At 46.8% G+C, this 21,936-nt stretch overlaps 9 protein-coding genes across 9 annotated transcripts; 5 read left to right on the top strand and 4 right to left on the bottom strand.

Annotated features, from left to right (window-relative positions):
- Nucleotides 1-641: 641 nt before the first annotated feature.
- On the bottom strand, nucleotides 642-2,609 carry BGW36DRAFT_428266 (putative 6-phosphogluconate dehydrogenase Gnd1; the record flags this gene model as incomplete). Its single annotated transcript, XM_046220523.1, has 5 exons — nucleotides 642-1,082; nucleotides 1,133-1,561; nucleotides 1,613-2,064; nucleotides 2,117-2,304; nucleotides 2,596-2,609. 5 exons carry the CDS (start codon nucleotides 2,607-2,609, stop codon nucleotides 642-644), a joined length of 1,524 nt encoding a protein of 507 aa, XP_046071186.1.
- Nucleotides 2,610-3,784: 1,175 nt separating this feature from the next.
- On the top strand, nucleotides 3,785-4,921 carry BGW36DRAFT_360099 (uncharacterized protein; the record flags this gene model as incomplete). Its single annotated transcript, XM_046214137.1, has 1 exon — nucleotides 3,785-4,921. The coding sequence occupies one exon, from the start codon at nucleotides 3,785-3,787 to the stop codon at nucleotides 4,919-4,921; it is 1,137 nt and encodes a 378-aa protein (XP_046071185.1).
- A 61-nt stretch (nucleotides 4,922-4,982) lies between these two features.
- On the bottom strand, nucleotides 4,983-5,724 carry BGW36DRAFT_183401 (uncharacterized protein). The gene has a single exon (XM_046209738.1). The coding sequence runs from the start codon at nucleotides 5,596-5,598 to the stop codon at nucleotides 5,044-5,046; it is 555 nt and encodes a 184-aa protein (XP_046071184.1). The 5' UTR covers nucleotides 5,599-5,724; the 3' UTR covers nucleotides 4,983-5,043.
- A 774-nt stretch (nucleotides 5,725-6,498) lies between these two features.
- On the top strand, nucleotides 6,499-7,536 carry BGW36DRAFT_408179 (uncharacterized protein; the record flags this gene model as incomplete). The annotated part of the gene is made up of 3 exons (XM_046219073.1): nucleotides 6,499-6,641; nucleotides 7,089-7,237; nucleotides 7,287-7,536. 3 exons carry the CDS (start codon nucleotides 6,499-6,501, stop codon nucleotides 7,403-7,405), a joined length of 411 nt encoding a protein of 136 aa, XP_046071183.1. The 3' UTR covers nucleotides 7,406-7,536.
- A 512-nt stretch (nucleotides 7,537-8,048) lies between these two features.
- Nucleotides 8,049-9,728, top strand: BGW36DRAFT_380506 (Sialidase). Its single transcript, XM_046216344.1, has one exon. It carries the CDS (start codon nucleotides 8,514-8,516, stop codon nucleotides 9,576-9,578), a length of 1,065 nt encoding a protein of 354 aa, XP_046071182.1. The 5' UTR covers nucleotides 8,049-8,513; the 3' UTR covers nucleotides 9,579-9,728.
- A 696-nt stretch (nucleotides 9,729-10,424) lies between these two features.
- On the bottom strand, nucleotides 10,425-11,633 carry BGW36DRAFT_380505 (uncharacterized protein). The gene is made up of 4 exons (XM_046216343.1): nucleotides 11,228-11,633; nucleotides 11,060-11,130; nucleotides 10,723-10,991; nucleotides 10,425-10,635 (listed from the first exon to the last, which is right to left on the bottom strand). The coding sequence occupies exons 1-3, from the start codon at nucleotides 11,446-11,448 to the stop codon at nucleotides 10,735-10,737; spliced, it is 549 nt and encodes a 182-aa protein (XP_046071181.1). The 5' UTR covers nucleotides 11,449-11,633; the 3' UTR covers nucleotides 10,425-10,635; nucleotides 10,723-10,734.
- A 769-nt stretch (nucleotides 11,634-12,402) lies between these two features.
- BGW36DRAFT_297717 (uncharacterized protein) lies at nucleotides 12,403-14,016 on the top strand (the record flags this gene model as incomplete). Its single annotated transcript, XM_046211375.1, has 1 exon — nucleotides 12,403-14,016. The coding sequence occupies one exon, from the start codon at nucleotides 12,403-12,405 to the stop codon at nucleotides 14,014-14,016; it is 1,614 nt and encodes a 537-aa protein (XP_046071180.1).
- A 512-nt stretch (nucleotides 14,017-14,528) lies between these two features.
- BGW36DRAFT_462146 (putative ABC transporter) lies at nucleotides 14,529-20,017 on the top strand. Its single transcript, XM_046222157.1, has 14 exons — nucleotides 14,529-15,228; nucleotides 15,290-15,461; nucleotides 15,508-16,411; nucleotides 16,466-16,588; nucleotides 16,640-16,738; nucleotides 16,794-16,918; nucleotides 16,970-17,017; nucleotides 17,074-17,740; nucleotides 17,810-17,887; nucleotides 17,935-18,496; nucleotides 18,562-18,813; nucleotides 18,870-19,613; nucleotides 19,674-19,718; nucleotides 19,776-20,017. Exons 1-14 carry the CDS (start codon nucleotides 14,686-14,688, stop codon nucleotides 19,941-19,943), a joined length of 4,530 nt encoding a protein of 1,509 aa, XP_046071179.1. The 5' UTR covers nucleotides 14,529-14,685; the 3' UTR covers nucleotides 19,944-20,017.
- Nucleotides 20,018-20,111: 94 nt separating this feature from the next.
- Nucleotides 20,112-21,769, bottom strand: BGW36DRAFT_408174 (uncharacterized protein). The gene is made up of 6 exons (XM_046219072.1): nucleotides 21,582-21,769; nucleotides 21,422-21,514; nucleotides 21,230-21,359; nucleotides 20,946-21,151; nucleotides 20,699-20,855; nucleotides 20,112-20,635 (listed from the first exon to the last, which is right to left on the bottom strand). Exons 1-6 carry the CDS (start codon nucleotides 21,633-21,635, stop codon nucleotides 20,157-20,159), a joined length of 1,119 nt encoding a protein of 372 aa, XP_046071178.1. The 5' UTR covers nucleotides 21,636-21,769; the 3' UTR covers nucleotides 20,112-20,156.
- Nucleotides 21,770-21,936: the final 167 nt, after the last annotated feature.

The raw sequence follows: 21,936 nt of genomic DNA, 5'->3' as shown, positions 1-21,936 counted from the left end.
GTGTGGATGCAGCAAGAGAAGAAGCGAAGCGCAGAAGAAGAAGAGGAAACAATAACAAATTGGTGAATGAGTGACGTAAAATGGACTTGAAATAGAAAGAAAAAAGGATGAAGAAAAAGAGGAAAGTAATTATAAGAATCAAACTCGCAAAGTCACTGATTCCGGAAAAGATGATCGGCAAAAGAGCAGCGACAAAAGCAGAGCGCTTCCTTGGTGGCAGGAAGCAGAGAGAGTGATTGAGGCTGCGAGGGAAAGCAGTGAGATGATGGATTGATGGCCGCTCTGGACATGCGACGCAGGAGCAGCGCCGCCGTCATTGGCCAGGCCAGCGCGGCAGGGTCCTTGCCGGCCTGATCGGGCTAGCGCGGACCAACTCTTACATACATGTGTTCTAATTTATATATTTCAAACTTAACTATATTTCAAATGTTATATAGAGATGTGGAATGAAGGAGAAATTATAGACAAAACCAATATATCCATTCGTTGTTGTGTTGTGTTACTGCGTCTAAATACAGGGTAGACAGACACGTCCATAGTAAGTCAAATTCTAATCATATATTCCATTTTGCACACGCAATATTACTCGTAGTTTTTTAGTTTAGTTCTGGTTTGAAGGCTACCCTATCAGCGCAGCGAGTCTAAGCAATATAGGTTGAAGCAGACACGTTGCCGCCACGGCCGGTCCAGTTGACGTGGATGTCCTTGCCGTCGGGGAAGTTGGCGCTGGCAAACTCGGGCTTGATGCGGAAGGTGTGGGCGCCGAAGTAATCACGCTGCGCTTGCAGCAAGTTGGCGGGCAGGTCTCTGGTGCGGTAGCCATCGTAGAAGCTGAGTGCGGTGCTGAAGGCAGGGGTAGGGATGCCCCAGAGAGCGCCCTTGCTGACAATGTCTCTCCAGCCGTCCTGGGCCTTGTGAATGGCCTTGTTGAAAAAGTCGTCGAAGAGCAGGTTCTCAAGGTTGGGGTTCTTGCGGTATGCGCTGGTGATGTCTTTCAAGAAAACAGAGCGGATAATGCATCCGCCGCGCCACATGAGAGCGATCGAGGGCTTGTTCAATTTCCAGCCATATTCTTTGGCAGCCTGTACAACCAGTCAGTAGACATCCATGTAATAAAACACTAGCAACTTACGTCCTGAATAAGCATGAAACCTTGGGCATAGGAGATAATCTTGGAGGCGTACAAAGCCTGTTCAAGGTTGTCGATGAAGGTCTGCTTGTCACCTTCAAATTTGGGGGTGGGACCGCGGAGAACGGCGCTGGCACGGATACGCTCGTCCTTGATGGCGCTGAGGCATCGAGAGAAGACAGCCTCACCGATCAGGGTGACGGGCATGCCAAGATCGAGGGCGTTGATGGCGGTCCACTTGCCAGTACCCTTCTGGCCGGCCTTGTCGAGGATCTTCTCGACGAGGGCAGTTCCGTCGTCGTCATTGTATTTGAGAATGTCCCGGGTGATCTCAATTAGGAACGAGTCCAAGACACCAGTGTTCCACTTGGCGAAGACCTCACCAATCTCGTTGGGGGTGAGGCCGAGACCGCGCTTCAAGATATCGTAGGCCTGAGGGCATATTAGATGTAGGTCTAAGATTAGGCAGCAGTTGGATCTCACCTCGGTAATCAATTGCATGTCACCGTATTCAATACCATTGTGAACCATCTTGACGTAGTGGCCAGCACCTTCGTCACCGACCCAGTCACAGCAGGGTTCACCGTCACTCTTGGCAGCGATGCTCTGGAAAACGTCCTTGATGTATGGCCAGGCCTCCTCGTTACCACCAGGCATGAGAGAGGGACCGTAGCGAGCACCCTCCTCACCACCGGAGACACCAGTGCCGACAAAGCGAATGCCCTTAGCAGCGAGGTATTTGGAGCGGCGGTTGGAGTCGGGGAAGTGCGAGTTTCCACCGTCGATGATGATATCGCCAGCCTCGACATATGGCAGGAGGGCCTCAATGAAGTCGTCAACGGGCTTTCCGGCCATGACGAGGAGCATCATACGACGGGGCTTCTTGAGCTTGGAGACAAATTCCTCAATGGAGTGAGCACCGACGATCGACTTGCCTGTTTAGAGTCAGATACACGATCATGCAATTGCTCGCGTCCCTTAACGCACCCTTGGCCTCGTTCTCGAGGAAGCGGTCAACCTTGGCGACTGTACGGTTGTAGGCAACGACTGTGAAGCCATGGTCGGCCGCGTTCAGAATCAGGTTCTGGCCCATGACGGCCAAACCAATGAGGCCAAAATCACCACTGGGAACAGACCGCGCCGGAGCGCCGACATTAATGCCGGCAAGGCGGGCTCTAAGTCAGTCAATTGATCATGCTAGAGAGAAAGGAAGTGAGAGAGCGAGGGAGAGATAGAGAAAGGAAAGAAAAGGAAGAGAGGTGTAAAAACACTGCCATCGGGAATAGCCCATCACGAGAAAGCCCCCATTGTAGTCAATTCCCAATAGCAACATTGTCTTCTAGCCATCCGATGAAGAGAACTTCATCACGAATGCTAACGCTTTACCACCTGCAAGGAGGAAGATTCTGCGGCAACAGCTGGATGCCGGATGGCGGGGTCACACGGTGGTGATGATAAATACTCACACTGCTTGCGCCATGACGACACTTTCAGTAAAAGTCGAGAGCACGGTTTGGTATAAGCAAAGGCTTGCAGAAGAAGAAGTCTGTAGGATGTATTCCACAGACTGCAGCCGCGATGGAGATAGAGAGAGCAAGCTTGGGGTGTGAGGGGGAAAAAAGAAGGGAGGAAGCGGAGCAGCGGGTTAAGGCAAGAAGTAAGCCCGGTTTGTTTCTGGCCAGTCCGGTGACCAGAGAGGCAACTACGGCTATTCTGATTACTAGACGGATTACTACTGATGATTAGTACTGATTACTACAATTAGCCTCACGGGAATTGATGGTTCCACGGAGGCTGCGGAAGTCTGAGCAGTTACTAGTACTAATGACCAGTAGTCGCTGGCTGCAACTTGCAACCTGATTGCAGTGGCGGGGCACGTCGATGAGCCTATGACGCAGACTATCTCTCTGCGTGACGCTGTCCCCCTACCTTCAGTACACTCACTACGCTCACTGCAGTCAATGTTGAAGAGAGTAGTCTCTCAATAGCCGAAACGCGGATATAACCCTCGACGGAGCCCTGGCCGGAACACTCTTGTCCGGGAGAAAAGCAGCGCGATACTGAGCTAGCCATAAAGTGTGCTTGTAGCGGGGCATGTTGGAGCTCTGGCACGCTGGAGGGGCAGCAAATGTCGACGCCGGTGAGCCCCTCCATGCCGCTCAATCGCCAACAGTCCGTAGCTCGAACTAGCGTATTCGCGGATGATTTGCGGCATTATCATGATTATTACCCAGAGCTTGAGCCCGGCGGCACAATTCTCTAGCACCTCCCGAGGTTAATTAATAATGAATCTGGACTGCTCTTCTCGGTCAGCGTGGGAGAACGTGGGGGGACTGCTGAGTCAGCGCCACTGCATTCCCAGACTAGCCAGATGGGGAGCGGCCGCAGAATCATTTATCCGAGATCCCGTGACTTGATCTTTTCATTGATCGCGGCACCGCCCACACACAGGCAGAACGGGCCGGACCAATCTCGACGTCGTTCGAACCTGCCGACTGTGCAGCTTTTTCTTGTCATTCGCCATTCACGCCCTCTGAATTCTGCTCACCACTGATCCAGAAGTGAGATCACTTCTTGGCGTAGCTGGTCAGCCTGCTAGGTACGTCTTTTACTGTCAGCTGCTCGTTTGTGCATTGGAGGAGCGAGTCGTTCATCATGTCGTTGCCACCACCTCCAGGTCTCAAACAACCTGCTTCTCTGCCACCACGGCCCCCAGCCTCTTCGAGCGCGGCATCGTCATCCTTCAAGCCCGCCTACTCTGCGGCACCGTCATACTCGTCTCCCCGCACCACTTATGGCGCTTCCACCGGCAGTAGCTATGCGAAACCAGCAGCCTCGCGACCATTCACAGCGTTTGCGCCTCGTGCCGTAGCCTCGAACCAGCCATATCGTACGAGCAGTCCTGCTGTTTCGGCCCCGCCTCAGTCGTCCAGTGCCTACGAGGGCGCTGCGTCGGGCTATCAGGAGACATATCAGAACCAGCAACAGTCATATCAATCCGGAGCATCATACTACGGTCAGTCCTCATACGGCGACAACAACAGCTATGGCGCAGGGCCAGCTCCTCATATAGCCAACCCATTCCCGTTACCCGGCCAGGAGCGAAAAGGCTACGGACGCGACAGCGGCGTGGATCCAGAAACAGAAGCTCAAATCGCACAATGGCAGAGCGCATACATGGGTAGAGAGGGCGATGTTGTTGCACAGGCAAAAGCACCAGGCCGAGCCGGCGCGCTTGCGACGGGCGCAAACTCGACCCCTTCGTCGCACAACGTATCTGCCTCCTCCACACCAACACCCACGGCCGGGAAGGAGGCTGGAGCAAAAACAGTTTTCAGATCCGGCGGCGGCCAGACGTGGACTGACAGTACGCTGCTAGAATGGGACCCAGCGCATTTCCGTCTCTTTGTGGGTAATCTTGCTGGCGAGGTTACAGATGACTCCTTGAAGAAAGCGTTTGCGAAATATCCATCTGTTCAGAAAGCGCGTGTCATTCGTGATAAACGGACAGAGAAGAGCAAGGGGTATGGGTTTGTCAGTTTCAGCGATGGCGACGACTATTTCAAGGCTGCTCGAGAGATGCAGGGGAAATATATCGGCTCGCATCCGGTTTTGCTAAGACGAGCTATGACAGAAGTCCGGCCGGCATCGGTCGACTCACGGGATAAGAGGGGGAAGAAGGGCAGAAATCATGGAGGAAAGGGAGGTGGTGGACATGGGGGAAGCAAACCAAAGGGCGATGGGGTGAAGAAACAAGGATACACGAAGGGTGGACTAAAGATATTAGGTTGATATGCCAAAACTATCATCTTGGTCAAGCATGTAATTTTAATCAATCGCGAGTCAATTACAGACGGCTAATTAGACTACAGAACAAATTCAGATATACATAAACCAAAACCCCCAAGACCATCTCAATACTCGTCCTCCCTAATCGTCTCCAACCGACCCTTGAACCTCACCCTCTCATGAGCACACTGACTCGGATACATACAATCTTCCCAACAACTATACTTCCTTACCCTCTGCTCAGACTGGACCATCGCAAGCCGCCTTCTTCCTGGCCTCAACGTCATAATCCTCTCCTCTCCTTTCTCCTCTTGTCTCACCTCCCTCCACGCAAACCGCCGCTGCCACCCCTCATAATCGAACCCCATCCTACAATCCCGCCCCCTCTCACCCTCGCGCTTCGTGCACATGGCATGCCCGCACCCCAGACACCGACGTACGGCGATTCGCCAAATATGATTGCATTTGTGACATTGCCAGTGCCAGGGCAATGGGGCGGTGGGTGGGGCTGTGTGTATGGTCTGGTAAGGAGAGGAGTCTGCTGTTGACGAGGGCTCATTCGGACAGCGTCGTTTGGAGTATGTAGCTGTTCGCATCTTTCTGAGTGGATGAGTGATGATGCATCTGAGGAGTGCGGGATTAGGGGCGGGGGGGATTGTGAGGGTGGTTGATTTGGACATGGAGAAAGCAAGGATTGTATATTTAATTGTATGCCTTTATTTAATTAGCTGTATGTTGCTCTATAATTCTGAGCTAGCAGGCTGATGCATGTTTGATGTGAGGAGTCGAGGGTAAATATATCCAGAGATCAAGGAGAAAATTGTTTGACAAGGTAATTGTTGGTATGCACTTGCGAAGTAAACAAGGGAAGCAAGACATCGTGCTAGATGATGAAGTTCGTATACTCAAAGAAATAGACATAGAATATCTGTCAAAGGCAGGTAGTACCCAAGGGAGGAGAAACATGATCAAAAACGAGTAGTGTAGCAGATCTTTCAGATAGAATAAAGCAGAGACAAGGTTTGTTCTGTACAATGAGGCTCAACAAGAACGTGTATACTTATTTGTTTTACAGAGCTAGCTTATCGCTATCTTATCGTTATCGCTATCTTATCGTACAGTGAAAAGAGGCTGGGCCGCTCTGACCAACCAGCGGCCGCCCAGCCACCTACACCCCAGCCACCGCGGAAATGCCATGGCTGGGCATCAACAAATGTTTTTATATGGCCTCCGTCGTGCTACTGCTGTGTGCATTTCCATCTTCCTACATTCCTCCTTACGCATTCTCAGTCTGCATCTCCCCACCACGTTGTACATTCTATATATAAAGTATATATTGTACTACCCATACTACAACTATCCTGCCAAGACATCGAACTCTGTCGCACATTCTCACGATAAGCTAAGATAAGCTTCTTGGAGATAAGCTCACCGAACTTGGTCATTCATCTGCATCTGGTCAGTACTCTACACCAATGCAGCACATAGAAAAGTCATGCTAACTTCCATCAAGACAGAGCTATACATCCCACCCTCTCCGACCTCCACCTGCAACCAAACCGACCCAAAAAAACAACAAAATGCAGGAAAACGTCGCCATCGCAGTCATCATCATCATCCTCTTCATCGTCCTGGCCCTTGTCGGCCTGGCCATCTGGGCCGCCCAGAATCATGCCTTATTCTTCTGGCGGAGACGGGAGCTGGACGAGGAAGAGGTCGATTAGTGCGTGTCATGCATACTTTATACTTTGCATACTTTATACCTATATTACGATAACGATACCCGATTATTTGCATCACGGCAACGTGCACTTTTCTGCGAGGATTTCCAACGGAGTTTTGGGATGATATGAATTATAATGAATATGGAACATTGAATGGACTTTTTGTTATGCATATATGTGTATATATATGAGAATGTATGAGTAAATATATCGTCATTGTTTACTTCAACCACACCGAATTGAGTTTGTACCAAGAAACAACAAACGCAATAATGATAAATTATATGGTGAAAATAAACCTCCACACATAACTAGAAGTCGGTGTACTGTTTATCAGATAGTTTTACCGCTTCTTTGATAGTTTCGATATTTCAACGTTTGTTTGTCACTACTATTCTCAACTATCGCCGGCCGCTTTGAGCTAGCCTCCCTCTATGACTCTACAGTCTGTCTGCTGACTGTGATAAAGCCTCTGAAGAACAACAAACCGAGGACATTAGACTGACACCATTCTTCGGTTGCTCAGGGGCATTACCCCAAGCCTCAGCACCGCCTCAACACCATCTCGCGCCCGAGCCCACCCTCGGCTTCGAACGTACGTTGTCCCTCTCCTCTACCCAAAGCGAATCTACTCACATCTCCAGTGTCCGCTCATCCTCAACAATGCTCATCGAAGACGTCCGCATATTCGACGACACAGATGGATATGGAGAATGAGGCATGCGATGTGCATGGCTGTCTGGATAGTGTCGGTACGTTGTAGGTGAGAGATGAGGTTTTGGGTGTATAGTTAGGTTTGGAGATTGGAACGGGATATATTGTCTATGCTGTTCTCAAAAAATCATGAAAACGGTACCCATAATTTGTGATATTGAAAAATATCTTTGTTGCGTGAGTAGTTTATGTTGATGCTCGGAGCTTAAATTCCGATGCAGTAGGCAAGATGAGACCATTGGTATCACTACCCGACTTTCCCTGTCCTACTCCATACAGCACTCAGCAATAATGCACGTATGTACATGTACTTTATAAATAACACCAAATTACCTTGATCGGTCACTTGTGCCGCCGTGTAATCAATTGATAAGCGTTTGTTATATTCTTTCAGCTACACATGTACATATACTCTCGGCATAGCTCAGTATGCCCAAGGATCTCAGTGCAGCCAGCTACTCTACTTAGCCTCGATGGTTATTATTTTGGTTGTGGCATTAGTATCACACCATAAATCAACCTTGAGTACACTTTTGAGCAGTCATGAGGAACTGATATTAGTTGATATATATGATGTGGAAATATTCATTAGCTGTGGAAATAGCCTACCCACGGGCAGCCTCAGGCTTCAGCCCGTGCGGGATCAACGCCGCAGATCGGCCCTTTACTCAATACATGATATGATTAACCCGGTTCTAGATCTGCGCTAGAAGGTACGTTACTGATCGACAAATAGCAGAAAGATGTCAACCGGCATGATGAGCAGGTATTATTGGTCTTCCACTGAACTATTGGCGCCTTTATATACAGGCGCAATATGACGCCCTTGGCACCATTAGTGCTGATGTTGATGACATGCGGGATACCGTCCATCATTTCCATTTTCAACATGCCAATACGACTTTAATCTCAATTGATAGGATTGAAGACTGATGGCATGCGGGATAGGTCCAGCATTTCTATTTTTGCCCTACAGCCTGAATATTACTTGATTTGCAAATAAGGCCAATGATATGATGCTCGCTTTCAGCTCAGGATGTCCTGATTGGCAATTATGGCCAGAACGGATGATCTACAATACTATATAAGGAGCAGAACCTGCCCGTCTTGATGTCACGATGCAACCATCAGACAATATCCACCTCTAAGCTCTCAAGATGGCTTCACTTCGGTGTACTCTCCCTTTCCTTACGCTCTTCCTCCCCCTCCTCCTCCCTCTCGCAGCCGCCAACGTCACTATCTCCGGCTCGCCCAGCGTGATGGGAAATGGTAGCTACCCACGCGCCACCTACATCAACGACAAATCCCTACTCGGCTGCTACCAGGGCATGCAGGACGGCATATTATCCATCCAAACAGTCCGATCGACCGACAATGGCACCACCTGGTCCCCCTGGAGCACTGTCCTCAGCGAAAACCAAACAGAGTACACACCAAACAACTGCTATCTGCACCAACTGCCAGACTCAGACCGCATCCTACTGGCGTTCCGCAACCCGAAGCGTGACGCGTCTGGAAAAAACTATATTCATCATATCATTTCAGTGTATTCATCCGACGATAACGGGAAGTCGTGGGCGAATCTGAGTACTGTTGCGACTACTAATACCACTGGTCTGGGCCTCTGGGAGCCGTTTATGATGGACGGGTTGGATGGGGATTTGCTGTTATTCTTCTCAAGGGAAACACGCACTGATGGCAAGGATCAGAATAGTATCCTTGTCCGGTCTTCGGACGCAGGCAAGACGTGGGGCAAGGAGCTGACGATTTCTGGAGGCGATGTACAGAAGCGCGATGGAATGCTGGGCGCCGCGAGGCTGGCGGAGGGGTCGGAGAGTATGATAGCTGTGTTTGAGAGCCTGGGGCCTAACACGGGAATTACGTCCGTCACGTCCGATGATGATGGGAAGATATGGAATAAACCCCGCGGCAAGGTTTACGCAAGTAATGAGGGGAAGATTACTGAGGCAGCTCCGCAGGTTGTTCTGGTTGGAAAGACGCTGGTTGCTAGTTTCTCGACTAAGGAGGATAATTTTGACTCGGAGCATTTCGATGTCAAGGTCGTCACAAGTAAGGATGGTGGAAAGACCTGGGGTGAGAAGACGACGGTGCATAAGGAGTGTCATTGGGCGGGAGAAGTGACAGTCGATGACAACAGTTTGCTTGTTCTCTGTGATAATAAAGGTGTGGTTGTTGCACAGCGGGTGGAAATTTCAGAGTAAATACTGGATTCGTTAGGAGGGTGTTTGGGGTATGTGGCATTGTTGTTGGGGGAGATTGCCCGACCGTGTATATATATTTTAGTTACCACATGTATATATGATTTTGCTGTTGACTTTCATTTCTTTCAATCCATGCACCTGAGAAATAATGAGTAACCAGGATAACGATTTAATATATTTATATATTTGATTCAGTTATCAGAATGACTAACCGGACCTTTCTCTTGTTAGTCCAGGGCCATCTACGGTCCTAGGGATAGTTACGCAGTCTGGCTTCGCCCAAATCGGTACCCTCTGCTCGAAGCAGACCAAGACTCTGTACAATGATAAGACACTAAAACTAGAAACTCGAATTACAAAACGGGACTTCCAAAATCACAAAAGGGTATATAAAAGTCTGCTGCAAGTGAAATATTCAAGAATAGACGTACCTGAAATGGACTCTAAGACGTGACTCCCTTTATGAAGACCACTCCAGGGAGCGATGGTCTCCATGAAACGCTTTTTACGGGGGGCTTTCTAAGGAGCTGTGAACCCTATATGGGGTGCATGAACACTAAATTGGCGCAATCGAACGGATTCACTAACTAGTTAGTTGGATAAAATGATGTTATTCTGAGGATGATCTGCGTTGGATAGATCACATCCTACAATGAGTCGAATCCGAAATTCAATAATGAGTTGTAAATGTTTATTTTAAAAATTGGCATCTTAGTATTAAGGAGCCTCGTTGATGACTTTGGACTCATTAAGGCATGGCTCGTGCTAATATCGATCAAGAAACCGATTATAATCCCGCAATAGAAGAAAGCTACGAGAAATAGGTAATGTGTAAGTAAGTTATGTCTTTTACTAAGAAGTCCTGCTTCTTTTGTAATGATCTATACATGTATGTAATCAATATACTAAACAAGACACAATGAAGACGTATAGACTTGTCTAAATCGCCTCATGAATATGTTACGACCACTGGTGGTGAGATAATAGACTGTATGCGGTGGAAAAATCGTGGTAGTCTATATGTATGGAACAATACCGAGAGGTGCGGCAATAGATTCTGTATAAAATAAATTTCAAATTATGCCCGCATCATTTTATTTTTAAGAATTTTTTCAAGGAGAAAAAGACAACAGGTAATACTAACAATACATTTATTTTATACACCCCACGACAAGAAGGAAGCAATGCCTGTTGTCAAAATACCCACCACGAGCGGTACTCCAAGACTAACGCTGTTCGACCCTGATGTAGGAGACGCTGTTGGTGACATCGTCGTGGTAACCACATGAGCCCAGCTAGGAGTGGCAGTAGCTTCTGAAGAAGTGCTTTGTGACGAGCTCTGCTTTGCTTGGGATGTTGTACTTGGTGTCGTTGGCAGGGTTGTAGATGGCGTATTGGACAAGGGCAATTCCGCTGACACAGATCTATGTTAATCACTGTGCATATGCCGGCTTGGCCAGGAAGTATAAGGGTGTACTCACAGGTATTGCAGTTTCCACTGGTATAGAAACCGCTCACATAGCAATCATCGTCTGGAGTGAAATCCCAGGTGCTTTTCACAGGGTTTCGTACATTAGTGAACACGCATATTTTAGGTGGCATAAATAAACAAGATATACAATTTTCTATATCTTAAAATGCCAACTTACCAGTTATCCCCAGCGCAATCTCCAACAGCATAGCTAGTGAAATTCAGCTTGGTCCCAACAGGAATAGTGGTAATTATTTTGCAAGTAACATGTGGACAAGAGCGACAATGTACAGGTCCATCAGAGCCAATGATAGCGCAGACTTGAGTGGCATTGGTCGCCAGTGGTAGAGAGAGATAGAATAAGAGGATCGAGAGAAGCTGTATGTTTGAGAAGTCCATTGAAATTGAATAACAACAAGGTAGCGCAATCGGGAAGTTTTAAAACGATGATAATTATTAATACATGCGATAGTTAATTGGCAAGGTTGAGCTTTCAGATGGAGACTATGAATGGAAAAAGTGTGTCAATTAATGTAATGGGCTATGATGACTTTTATGTCGCATTTTGCTAGGTTCAACTTTAAGTATGTAGCCTCATTTAGAGATGCCAAAATATGTTCCAGCCCTGCCCACCATTGACTATTAAGGACGCTGGAGGATTAATGAGTAGATCAATATGCCATTTCGCCCCTGACAATACACGAATCAAGTTTAGTCTCCTCAGTGGGTATGAGTCATTAAGCTTACCTACATTAGTATTTTAGGTCTGTGGTGGCCTAACGTCGAATCAACATCGAATAACCAATGATCATAATATATTAAGAGGCGCACAGCTGAATCAGATGAATCACCCTGTCTTTGGCCGAATCCTACCCTCTTGCCGCGTCTTCGCAAGTTCGCGACAAGGCGGCACCCCAGGATCGAGTAACTAGTGAGAGCCAAGCATCCCAAGACCCAAGGGGGGATGCGGCTGCGGGAGATAGCCAACTATGTCAAAACACTCAAGCCGTGTGTTGATGGCGCGGTAGATCGCTGCCGGATGTAGAACTCAGGAGTGAACTGATCTTCGTATTTGAGTTCCTGCCCCCACCTTGGGCGTCGCCTGCTTTCAGCGCTAGCCTCGTGCTGAAGCTGGTATCTTGATGTTCCTTCATAATGTTCTAGAAAACGCCTTGTTAAGCCAATCCCGGCGTTATTTGCACAGAGGAATACGGAGTGGTCATCAGGAATGCATCGTAATTTATTTGATATGATCGATGTATCAGGCCGCTTCCAGTCTCAGCTTTCCAGCTCAATAACCGTTGACTAACTTACTGGTCAGTACCCGAAACATACACATATGATTCTACAGCAATGTCCGAAGGCAAAGGATTTGTTGGCGGGTCCAGAGTGCCTCGAGCTCCATGGCCCGCGATGCTGCTCACCTTGATAGCGTTAGTCTCCATGACAGCTGCGGCAGCTATTGTGGTCATCTCCAACAACAAGCCGGCCGCTTCATGGACTATTAGCCCGGCTGTTCTTCTGGCTTTCTTCTCGTCCATCTGGAGCGGCTCCCTGACCATGCTCCTGACGATGAGCATTGCTGTCATATGGTGGAGGGCGGCCAGTCATGGTTCCTCGCTGGAGAGCCTGCATTGTATATGGAATAAAGGACTGGGCCTGAAGTACATTTCTACTTTACGCTCGAATGCAGCCGCCTGTTGGGCGGTTCTCCTATCGTGGCTGGTGATCGTCGCCCAGGTTGCGCACAATCCATTATTGCAGCGGTCAACGAGCACAACAATTCGTCAGACTACCACTTCTGATGACTTGACTTTGAGTATAGCACCAAAGATCCCCGACGGTTGGATAGGCTCGGTACAGAACGCTGCCACAGGGACGATTATTACATACCCCAATTCGACCTCTGCAATTCGAGGCTGGTGGTTAAATTCGCCGATTCAAAGTCCCGGTTCCCAATGCGACGGTACCTGTCAGGGGAGAGTACGGGGCTCGGGAATTGACTACTCTTGTTACTCAACGACATCGAAACTCGATCTAACGACGTTAGAAAACGAGGGCTCATTCGTATTCGGTATTAATACAATGGTGACTTCGAATTCAACCGGCTCTCCCGTCCTCAATTTATCAACTTTGTCCTCCTCGTCTGTTGACGAGAATTGCACGGCAACCCTTATCAGCTGGAATTGCAATATTCAGGCTGCTACTGTGGAGTTCCCCTTCATAGTAAACAACAACACCATTTCCCTCGATGCAGAAAACCTCTATCCTCCTGTCGTAGTTGAAACCTATGTGTCGGACGGTGACAAGTCGACAGCAACACAAGGGCAAGGCGCCGGCCCGCTGCTCGGTCTCCACGATTTTGTGACCGACGTGCTAGCAACGAATGTCTCCTTGGTTATTGATCAAACCCGCAACATCTCCCTACACACAGGCCTTCTCATTTCAGATCTTTTCTATCAGTTCAACAACTCCGCATACAACCCGGCCGCCATCAGCAAATGCCGTCTTGAATGGGTTGATCCAACTCAGTACGTGCTTACTGCTATGCAAGACTATCTCTTCCGGTCCTCGATCAGTGTGTACACAAACGAAAACTCTCAAAATTGTCCTGTGAAACGCACATCTTCAGTGTTAACCTTCCAATCAAACTTCCGTTTCCTAATCGGAGCGTTGTCCCTCATGACATTGGCAATTATCTGCGTCCTGGTCCAGTTCTGGAACTGGTGGGAACTCGGACGTCGCGTGACACTCAGTCCAATTGAGGTCGTGAATGCCTTTGGTGCACTACCCACGAGTCAGTTAAACGATGTTTGCATGGTTGATGAGATTTTGAAGGTGACGGGGAAGACAACGGTGAGGTATGACGGGATGAGGTTTAACGAGAATAGCACGGTGCTGCAAAGCCGGCTGCCCATGAGGATTGGCGATATGCAGGATGCACGGCGTAAGTGCAGCAAGTTCTGATGACTGGTAATGTGTATTCGTCACTTTCTCATTTCTTTCAATCAGTGCACCTGAGAATTACTCTTGTATGCACTTGAAATGTTAGTATTGATTAATAAAAGGACACTAGGTCATTTGGAAAAATATCTTCATCTTAATACGTATAAAATACCATCATAATTATTATTTCTAAATAAACTAGAGGTAGACCCACCATAAAATCTAACTTAAAAGGAGAAATTACATGCAGTAGTTCAGAAACTAGCTGCGGCGTAATTAGTTGGGTTTTAGTATAGTTTCTTTCATATATAAAAACTGCAAGTATTTAATCCTTTTATCAGAATTATGACTTGTTCATAACCATTGCATAACCACTAACAGAAATTTATGAATTCTAATAGTTTATTGATTTGTCTGACGCGTGTTGTAACGGTGACGTCATGATCCTCTTGTCTCCGATCGAACCAAGAAAAGCAAATTCACAGCGATGGGGGAGCCGTTGCGGAATGTGGGTTTATCGTGGATGATGGATTGACGATTGGTTCATAAGAGCCTCGACGCGGTTGTTTCTATTTCCTTGGCTTTTCTTTCCTTTCTAGAGAAGGCGGTACTATTATGATGGTCGTGATTTTGGTTGTGTTATTCAAGTGATCAAGCTTGGTATTTGGCCAGGAGAAAGCTGAGTAACATATGCTCGCGAGAGAAACTATTATGGCCCAATTTTCGAGCCCAAAACGCTCTAATGATTCTACCGTACCAACCCTGAACGAAAACCATGTTCAATCCCCAGCCCAATTCTCTCCGATTCGCACCGCGAGCGACCATGCAGATGATGGATTCGAAGAGAATAACTCTAACAACCAGGCAAAGCCTTCGCAACAACGTGAAAGCAACAACTATGATAATACCCCTCTAGGAATATCCAGAATCTTCTCCACGAAAACCAGCGACGGAGAGCGAGAAAAAGATGATGACTGGGCGGAGATCCAGCGGCTAATGTCACGAATGTTCGGGCGCGAGAGACAGGAACAGTCGGAAGAGGAAAAGACTCGACATGTTGGCGTTGTATGGAAGAATCTTTCAGTGAAAGGCGTTGGATTGGGCGCTGCGCTTCAGCCATCGGTTGGGGATGTGTTTCTCGGACTCCCGAGGTTAGTGAAAGGGTTACTTACGCGAGGACGAAAGGGGGCGACGACGAGGGCGCCGGTAAAGACCATCTTGCATGATTTTACGGTATTTCTTCTTCCTCTATATAGCTAGGTATGAATTATTCTGACACAGTCTAACTGTTCAGGGTTGTGTAAGACCGGGAGAAATGCTCCTCGTTCTCGGTAGGCCTGGCTCGGGATGCTCGACATTTTTGAAAACTATTGGAAACCAGAGGGCCGGGTATGAGAGTATTGAAGGGGACGTTTCGTATGGAGGAACAGACCCTAAGACTATGGCTCAGCAGTTTAGATCTGAAGGTTAGTCCACGACACTTAAAACGAACTACTCAGCTAATAGTCGCAGTCTCGTATAACCCCGAGGATGATTTACACTACGCCACTCTCACGGTTAAACAGACTCTATCATTTGCTCTGCAAACTCGAACCCCCGCAAAAGAATCACGTAATCCAGGAGAAAGCAGGAAAGACTACCAAAAGACCTTTCTTGCCGCTATATCAAAGCTATTTTGGATAGAGCATACCATGGACACAAAAGTCGGAAACGAGCTAATCCATGGCATATCTGGCGGTGAAAAAAAGCGCGTGTCTATCGCCGAAGCGATGATCACCAAGGCGAGTACTCAATGCTGGGACAACTCGACCCGCGGCCTTGATGCAAGCACAGCTTTAGAATATGTCCAGAGCTTGCGGAGCCTGACGAACATGGCCCGTGTTTCAACTTTGGTTGCTTTGTATCAGGCCGCGGAAGGTCTTTATAAATTATTTGACAAAGTTGTGTTGATTGAAGAAGGACGCTGTGCCTATTTCGGTCGAACAGACCAGGCTAGAGCATACTTTGAGAGTCTAGGCTTTCAATGTCCTCCGCGTTGGACATCCCCGGACTTCCTGACATCTATCAGTGATCCGCATGCCAGGAGAGTCAAATCTGGTTGGGAAGAGCGAATTCCACGCACGGCGGAGGAATTTGAAAAGGCATATCTCAATAGTCAGGTTCGTAAAGATGCTATCCAGGACATTAACGATTTTGAGCAGAAGCTTGAGAAACAGCAACATGAACGAGAAGCTGCTCGCGGCAAGATCAAGCAAAAAAACTTCACACTTCCATTTCACAAGCAAGTACTAGCTCTTACACGACGCCAGTTCTTGGTTATGGTAGGCGATAGACAATCTCTCTATGGAAAATGGTGCATGTTATTGTTCGAAGCCCTGATTGTCGGGAGCCTCTTTTACAATCTTCCACCAACAAGGTGGGTGTCCTAAGGCCGGTCGAATGAAATCTCACATATTAATATTTCCTCCAGTTCCGGTGTTTTCCCCAGAGGCGGTGTTATGTTCTTTTTGCTTCTTTTCAATTCCCTGTTGGCTCTTGCAGAGCTCACTTCAACCTTCGGCAGTCGGCCAATATTGATGAAGCACAAAAGCTTGTAAGATGAGCACCTGGAAGTATTGTACAGTACATTCTAATGAATTTGTAGCTCGTTTTATCGACCTTCTGCTTATGCTCTCGCTCAAGTAGTCGTTGACGTGCCCCTAGTCTTCATCCAAGTTGTCATGTTCGATATAGTCGTATATTTGTGCGTCCATTCGAACCTCTGAGGCCTCTAGGTTAGGTTGCTAATATTATGGCAGTATGGCAAATCTATCACGGACGCCATCACAGTTCTTCATTAGTGTGCTATTTTTGTTTACGCTGACTATGACGATATACTCATTTTTTCGAAGTCTTGGTGCACTTTGTTCGACTCTTGACGTCGGTATGTATAGCCGGCATCGGTCCAGTGTATAGATATTAACAATGGCGCCAGCTACTCGAATCACTGGAGTTGCCTTGCAAGCATTAATCGTTTACACTGGTATGTATCCGCCCTCCATCATGAATGATCAAATATTTACAGCGACTATACAATAGGATACCTTATACCTCCATGGAAAATGCATCCCTGGCTAAAATGGCTGATGTGGATCAATCCAGTCCAGTATGCATTCGAGGCGCTAATGAGTAACGAATTTTACAACCTAAATATCCAGTGTACTCCACCATATCTGGTTCCTGAAGGCCCAAACACCAGTCCACAGCATCAAAGCTGTTTAATTCAGGGAAGTCAGCCGGATCAAACGGTTGTCAGAGGTTCAAATTACATAGAAGCAGCATACACGTACTCCCGATCTCATCTGTGGCGGAATTTGGGCATTATTATTGCCTGGTTCATATTATTTGTTACTTTGACAATGATCGGTATGGAGTTGCAAAGACCAAACAAAGGGGGAAGCTCCTTGACCGTTTTCGTCCGTGGTCAGGCTCCAAAAGATGTCGATGACGCTATCAAGAATAAGACCGTTCCAGGTGATGAAGAGGCAAGCGATTATGTGTATCGAAATCCGGAAAACGCCGATGGCGATTCTGTTCACTCTACTCACAAGGTGGAAGGAATATCCAGGAATACCGCCATATTTACCTGGCAGCATGTGAGCTACGATATTCCTGTCAAGGGTGGTCAAAAGCGACTGTTGAACGATGTGCAAGGCTATGTTAAACCAGGCCGTCTCACTGCGATGATGGGCGCTTCCGGAGCGGGGTAGGTATTCTGAAACATATATTTATTGATACCCAGGTGGATTCAGCTTTATATTAACATTTCTATTAGGAAAACGACTCTTCTCAATGTTCTCGCTCAAAGAGTTGATATCGGGGTTGTCAAGGGGGACTTTCTGATTAACGGCCGGCACGTATATGTTAAACCATGATATTAGATGATCTAACTCTTGATAGAACATTACCAAAAAGCTTCCAGCGAGCGACAGGGTTTGCCGAGCAAATGGATGTCCACGAGCCTACGGCGACGGTCCGCGAATGTCTTAGATTCTCAGCCAAACTGCGACAGCCTCATGAAGTTCCGCTGCAAGAAAAGTATGATTATTGTGAAAAGGTCATCGACCTGCTAGAAATGAGATCAATAGCTGGAGCGACGGTAGGTTCTGGGAGTGTAGGGCTTAACCAAGAGCAGCGGAAACGTCTTACTATTGGCGTCGAACTTGCTAGCAAACCCGAGTTGCTTCTTTTTCTTGACGAGCCAACTTCTGGATTGGACTCTCTTGCTGCGTATAATATCGTCCGGTTCCTTCGTCGACTAGCTGATGCAGGTCAAGCTGTTTTGTGCACAATCCATCAACCTTCGGCGGTGCTTTTTGAACAGTTTGATGATCTTGTACTGCTGAAAAGCGGCGGGCGGGTGGTGTATCATGGGGAGCTTGGCGGGGATTGTCGGACTTTGATAGACTATTTTGAGAGGAATGGAGGCAAGAAATGTGCACTTGATGCTAATCCTGCCGAGGTGTGTTATAATCATTCATCCACCTAAGTCTGACGAAAAGTTGGAATAATTACTAATGTATACAGTATATGCTTGAAGTTATTGGTGCTGGAAATCCGGATTATCGAGGTAAAGATTGGGGCGATGTTTGGGCTAGTTGTGAAGAACATGACACTCGTACCAAAGAAGTCGAAGAAATAGTCCGCTCACGGCGTGGCCAAAAAACTGGTGATGAGACCAAAGATGACAGAGAATATGCTATGCCACTTTGGACACAAATTATGGCTACAACCCAGCGCTCCTTTGTGGCTTATTGGCGCTCGCCTGAGTATCTTCTCGTAAGTATCTTCCTGCTTTCTAGAGATATTTAAGGGCTAAGTAGAATTGTGTAAAGGGAAAATTTATGCTTCATATTTTCACTGGCCTTTTCAATGCCTTCACATTCTGGAAGCTTGGCCACAGCTATATTGACATGCAATCGAGACTATTCTCAGTGTTTATGACATTAACCATCTGTCCTCCACTTATCCAGCAACTCCAGCCTCGATTTCTCCACTTCCGAAATCTTTATGAGTCGCGCGAGGGCAAGGCCAAGATATATTCCTGGGCAGCATTTGCCACGAGCGCCATCCTCCCCGAAATCCCTTATTCAATCGTGGCAGGCTCCATATACTTCAATTGCTGGTACTGGGGGGTCGGTTTCCCCCGCAATTCCTTCACATCTGGATTCACATATATTCTTATTCTACTTTTCGAACTATTCTACGTCGGCTTCGGACAATTCATCGCCGCATTATCGCCTAACGAGATCTTCGCGTCGCTGCTAGTACCGGCATTCTTTACCTTCGTGGTATCGTTTTGCGGCGTTGTAGTTCCTTATGCAGCTCTCCCCTCTTTCTGGAAATCTTGGATGTATTGGACTACCCCATTCAACTATCTGCTTGAGGCTTTCCTTGGCGTTCTGGTCTATAACCAGCCGGTCAGATGTGTGAGTCGAGAGGAAGCTAAATTCAGTCCCCCATCTGGAATGACCTGTCATGGCTACGCTGGCGTCTTTGCTCAGGAATCTGGTGGCTACGTGGAAGACGAAGGAAATGGGATGTGTTCATTCTGCCAGTACTCAACTGGAAATCAATTCGTAAGTCTTCATATCTATCCAGACTTGTGGGAGAGAAACTAATTTATCATGCGAACCTAGGCGAGAGGATTCAATATCTTTTACTCGCACAAGTGGCGTGATTTTGTAAGTCTTTGTCGAAGTAATCGATTAGGGTATTCTAACTCACTCTACCTACTGTAGGCAATATTTTGGGCCTACATAGCGTTCAACTTTGCAGCGGTATTTGGCCTTTCGTGGATATACCTTCATGGCTTTCAGCGCATCAAAACAGTTGTTAGTGTTCGGAGGACAAAGAAGGGAAAGGCGAAGAATTCAGAGACCTTGGAAAAGCTTGGAAACGCCGCATGATAATTGTTGGGTCTTAAGAATGTCGACAGAAGTTACGTTTAGGGTTCAGGGTTTCAAGTCATAAAATATATATCATACGTGGAACGTTAATTGACCTGGTAAGAGTTCAATATTACAACTTAATATTGAATGCTGGAGATCCCCTGATATTCATAGAAGTATTTTGAGTCGCTATTTGACGGTGTAATATTGGCAAAAATAAATTGCCCAAGTCTAAAGGAACGCCCCTGGTACATGTTCTAGCCACAAATCTGCTGCTTCAACCTCATGCAGCCTAGAGATAGTATCATCATCTGTGCGTATTCCATAAATGCAACAGTCTGTGTCCGTGCTCTCTGCAAGGTCGGGCAAGTTTGTAGTCCACGTCATATCATTATCTCCCAATAGTATTTCAACCTTTTTCCCAGCAGCTGTTTCAGCGCAATCGTACATGCGGGTGTGTTTAACAACGTTAAACGGCAACGAGTCCGGCATTTCAAGGCCAATGGTGTCAGAACAATGTCTACATATTATTGTCACTAGTGAACATGGCACTGATAGCGGAATCAATCGGACAAGTGAACCTGTTTCTGGGGACGTAATAGCAATCATTCGAATACAGTGTACACATAGGATGAACACAATGAACTCTTCTGAGTCGTCTGTTGTGGTTTGGCAAGTCTCATCTGAGTTGTCGTAAATGTCTGTATTCTCTTATATATAGATCAGTATTCTTACGGCAAAGTTATCCAGACCTGACAGAAGAGGTACTGTACCTTGATTATTGGAATAACTGTCATCACTCGTGGCGGGAGTAAATGCTATCGAGCTAGACCTGGTGGATGTATCACCCAAAGTGACTTCACTCAAGCGACTATTGATGCTACCACGGCGTAATGTAGGGGCACAATGCCGGGGTACACCCACCCAGTCCTATAATCAGTATTTGTCAGCATCTTGCCCAGTAGACTTGGATCTAGGACTATTGACGACCCGAAGTATCTTAGATATAGTCCAACTCACAACTTGAGGATTATTCTCTAGCTTCCGCATCAGCCAAAGCAGCGGTCTATAGGCATTAAATATTTTTCTTCCCGTTTGCCCCAGTCTTTTGACGTGTAAGATGTTTTTGCCAAAAAGCTTGCGTGTAAAACCCGTTTCACGACATTTTGAGGGAGACCCCTCACATATGATAAGTGGAATATCGAGGCATCGAAGGTAAGAATTAGCTAGATATTGATGGGGTTAACAATAGTTGAGACTTTTGTATAATATTATTGATTATCATAATTCACACAATGACTTACCCTTCAGTCGCTGTGTGTCGTTTAAATAAGTAGCATCGTCAATGAAAATCATTGCATCTCCCTTAAGTTTAAGAGACAGTAACCATCGCAAAGAAATACCAAGAAAGTCAAGCTGTATCTTCCCGCAGTTCTGTGGTGGTAGGAATTAGTTTGAATGTAAATCCAGCGAATAATCTAGAAGAGTGCACTTACGGTTAAAAATTGGACAGGATATGTCTTAAAACCTGATTTAGGATTTGTATATGCTGCGTGTGCATGTTGTTCCCACAATTGGAGAAAAGACCACTATTGATTCATATATCTGTTTTAGCGGGATTTGCAGGTTAATTGTCAGAGTAGGATAGTAACCTACCTTCCCGCTTTCGCCCACTAAGAGCACCTTGTATATAGGGATTTCAGGGGACATATCGAGGATTTCCTGTTATACCAGATAGATATATCTATTTCCAATGTAGTCGGATTGTAGGAGTCCCAACGTAGAAAAGAGAAGCAACTTCGGGTATAGATTTGATGGCCAACTGAGGATAAAACACGGAAAGCTGAGTAAAGAAATGGCAAACGACTTCGAATTAGTTAGGTAAAATATCTGTTTATTTATAATTCTCAGGTTTTGTTTATCATATACGCGTTAATAACCATAAATGGAAAAGAAAACATGAAATCAGGCTGAAACACCACACGTGTTGGGAGGGCGCTTATTTCAACAA

This window comes from Talaromyces proteolyticus (genome assembly GCF_021365285.1).
Source record: "Talaromyces proteolyticus strain PMI_201 chromosome Unknown BGW36scaffold_7, whole genome shotgun sequence".
Lineage (NCBI taxonomy): Eukaryota > Fungi > Ascomycota > Eurotiomycetes > Eurotiales > Trichocomaceae > Talaromyces > Talaromyces proteolyticus.
Note: the sequence above shows the minus strand (reverse complement) of the source record. Positions and strands in the feature narration are given on the sequence as shown.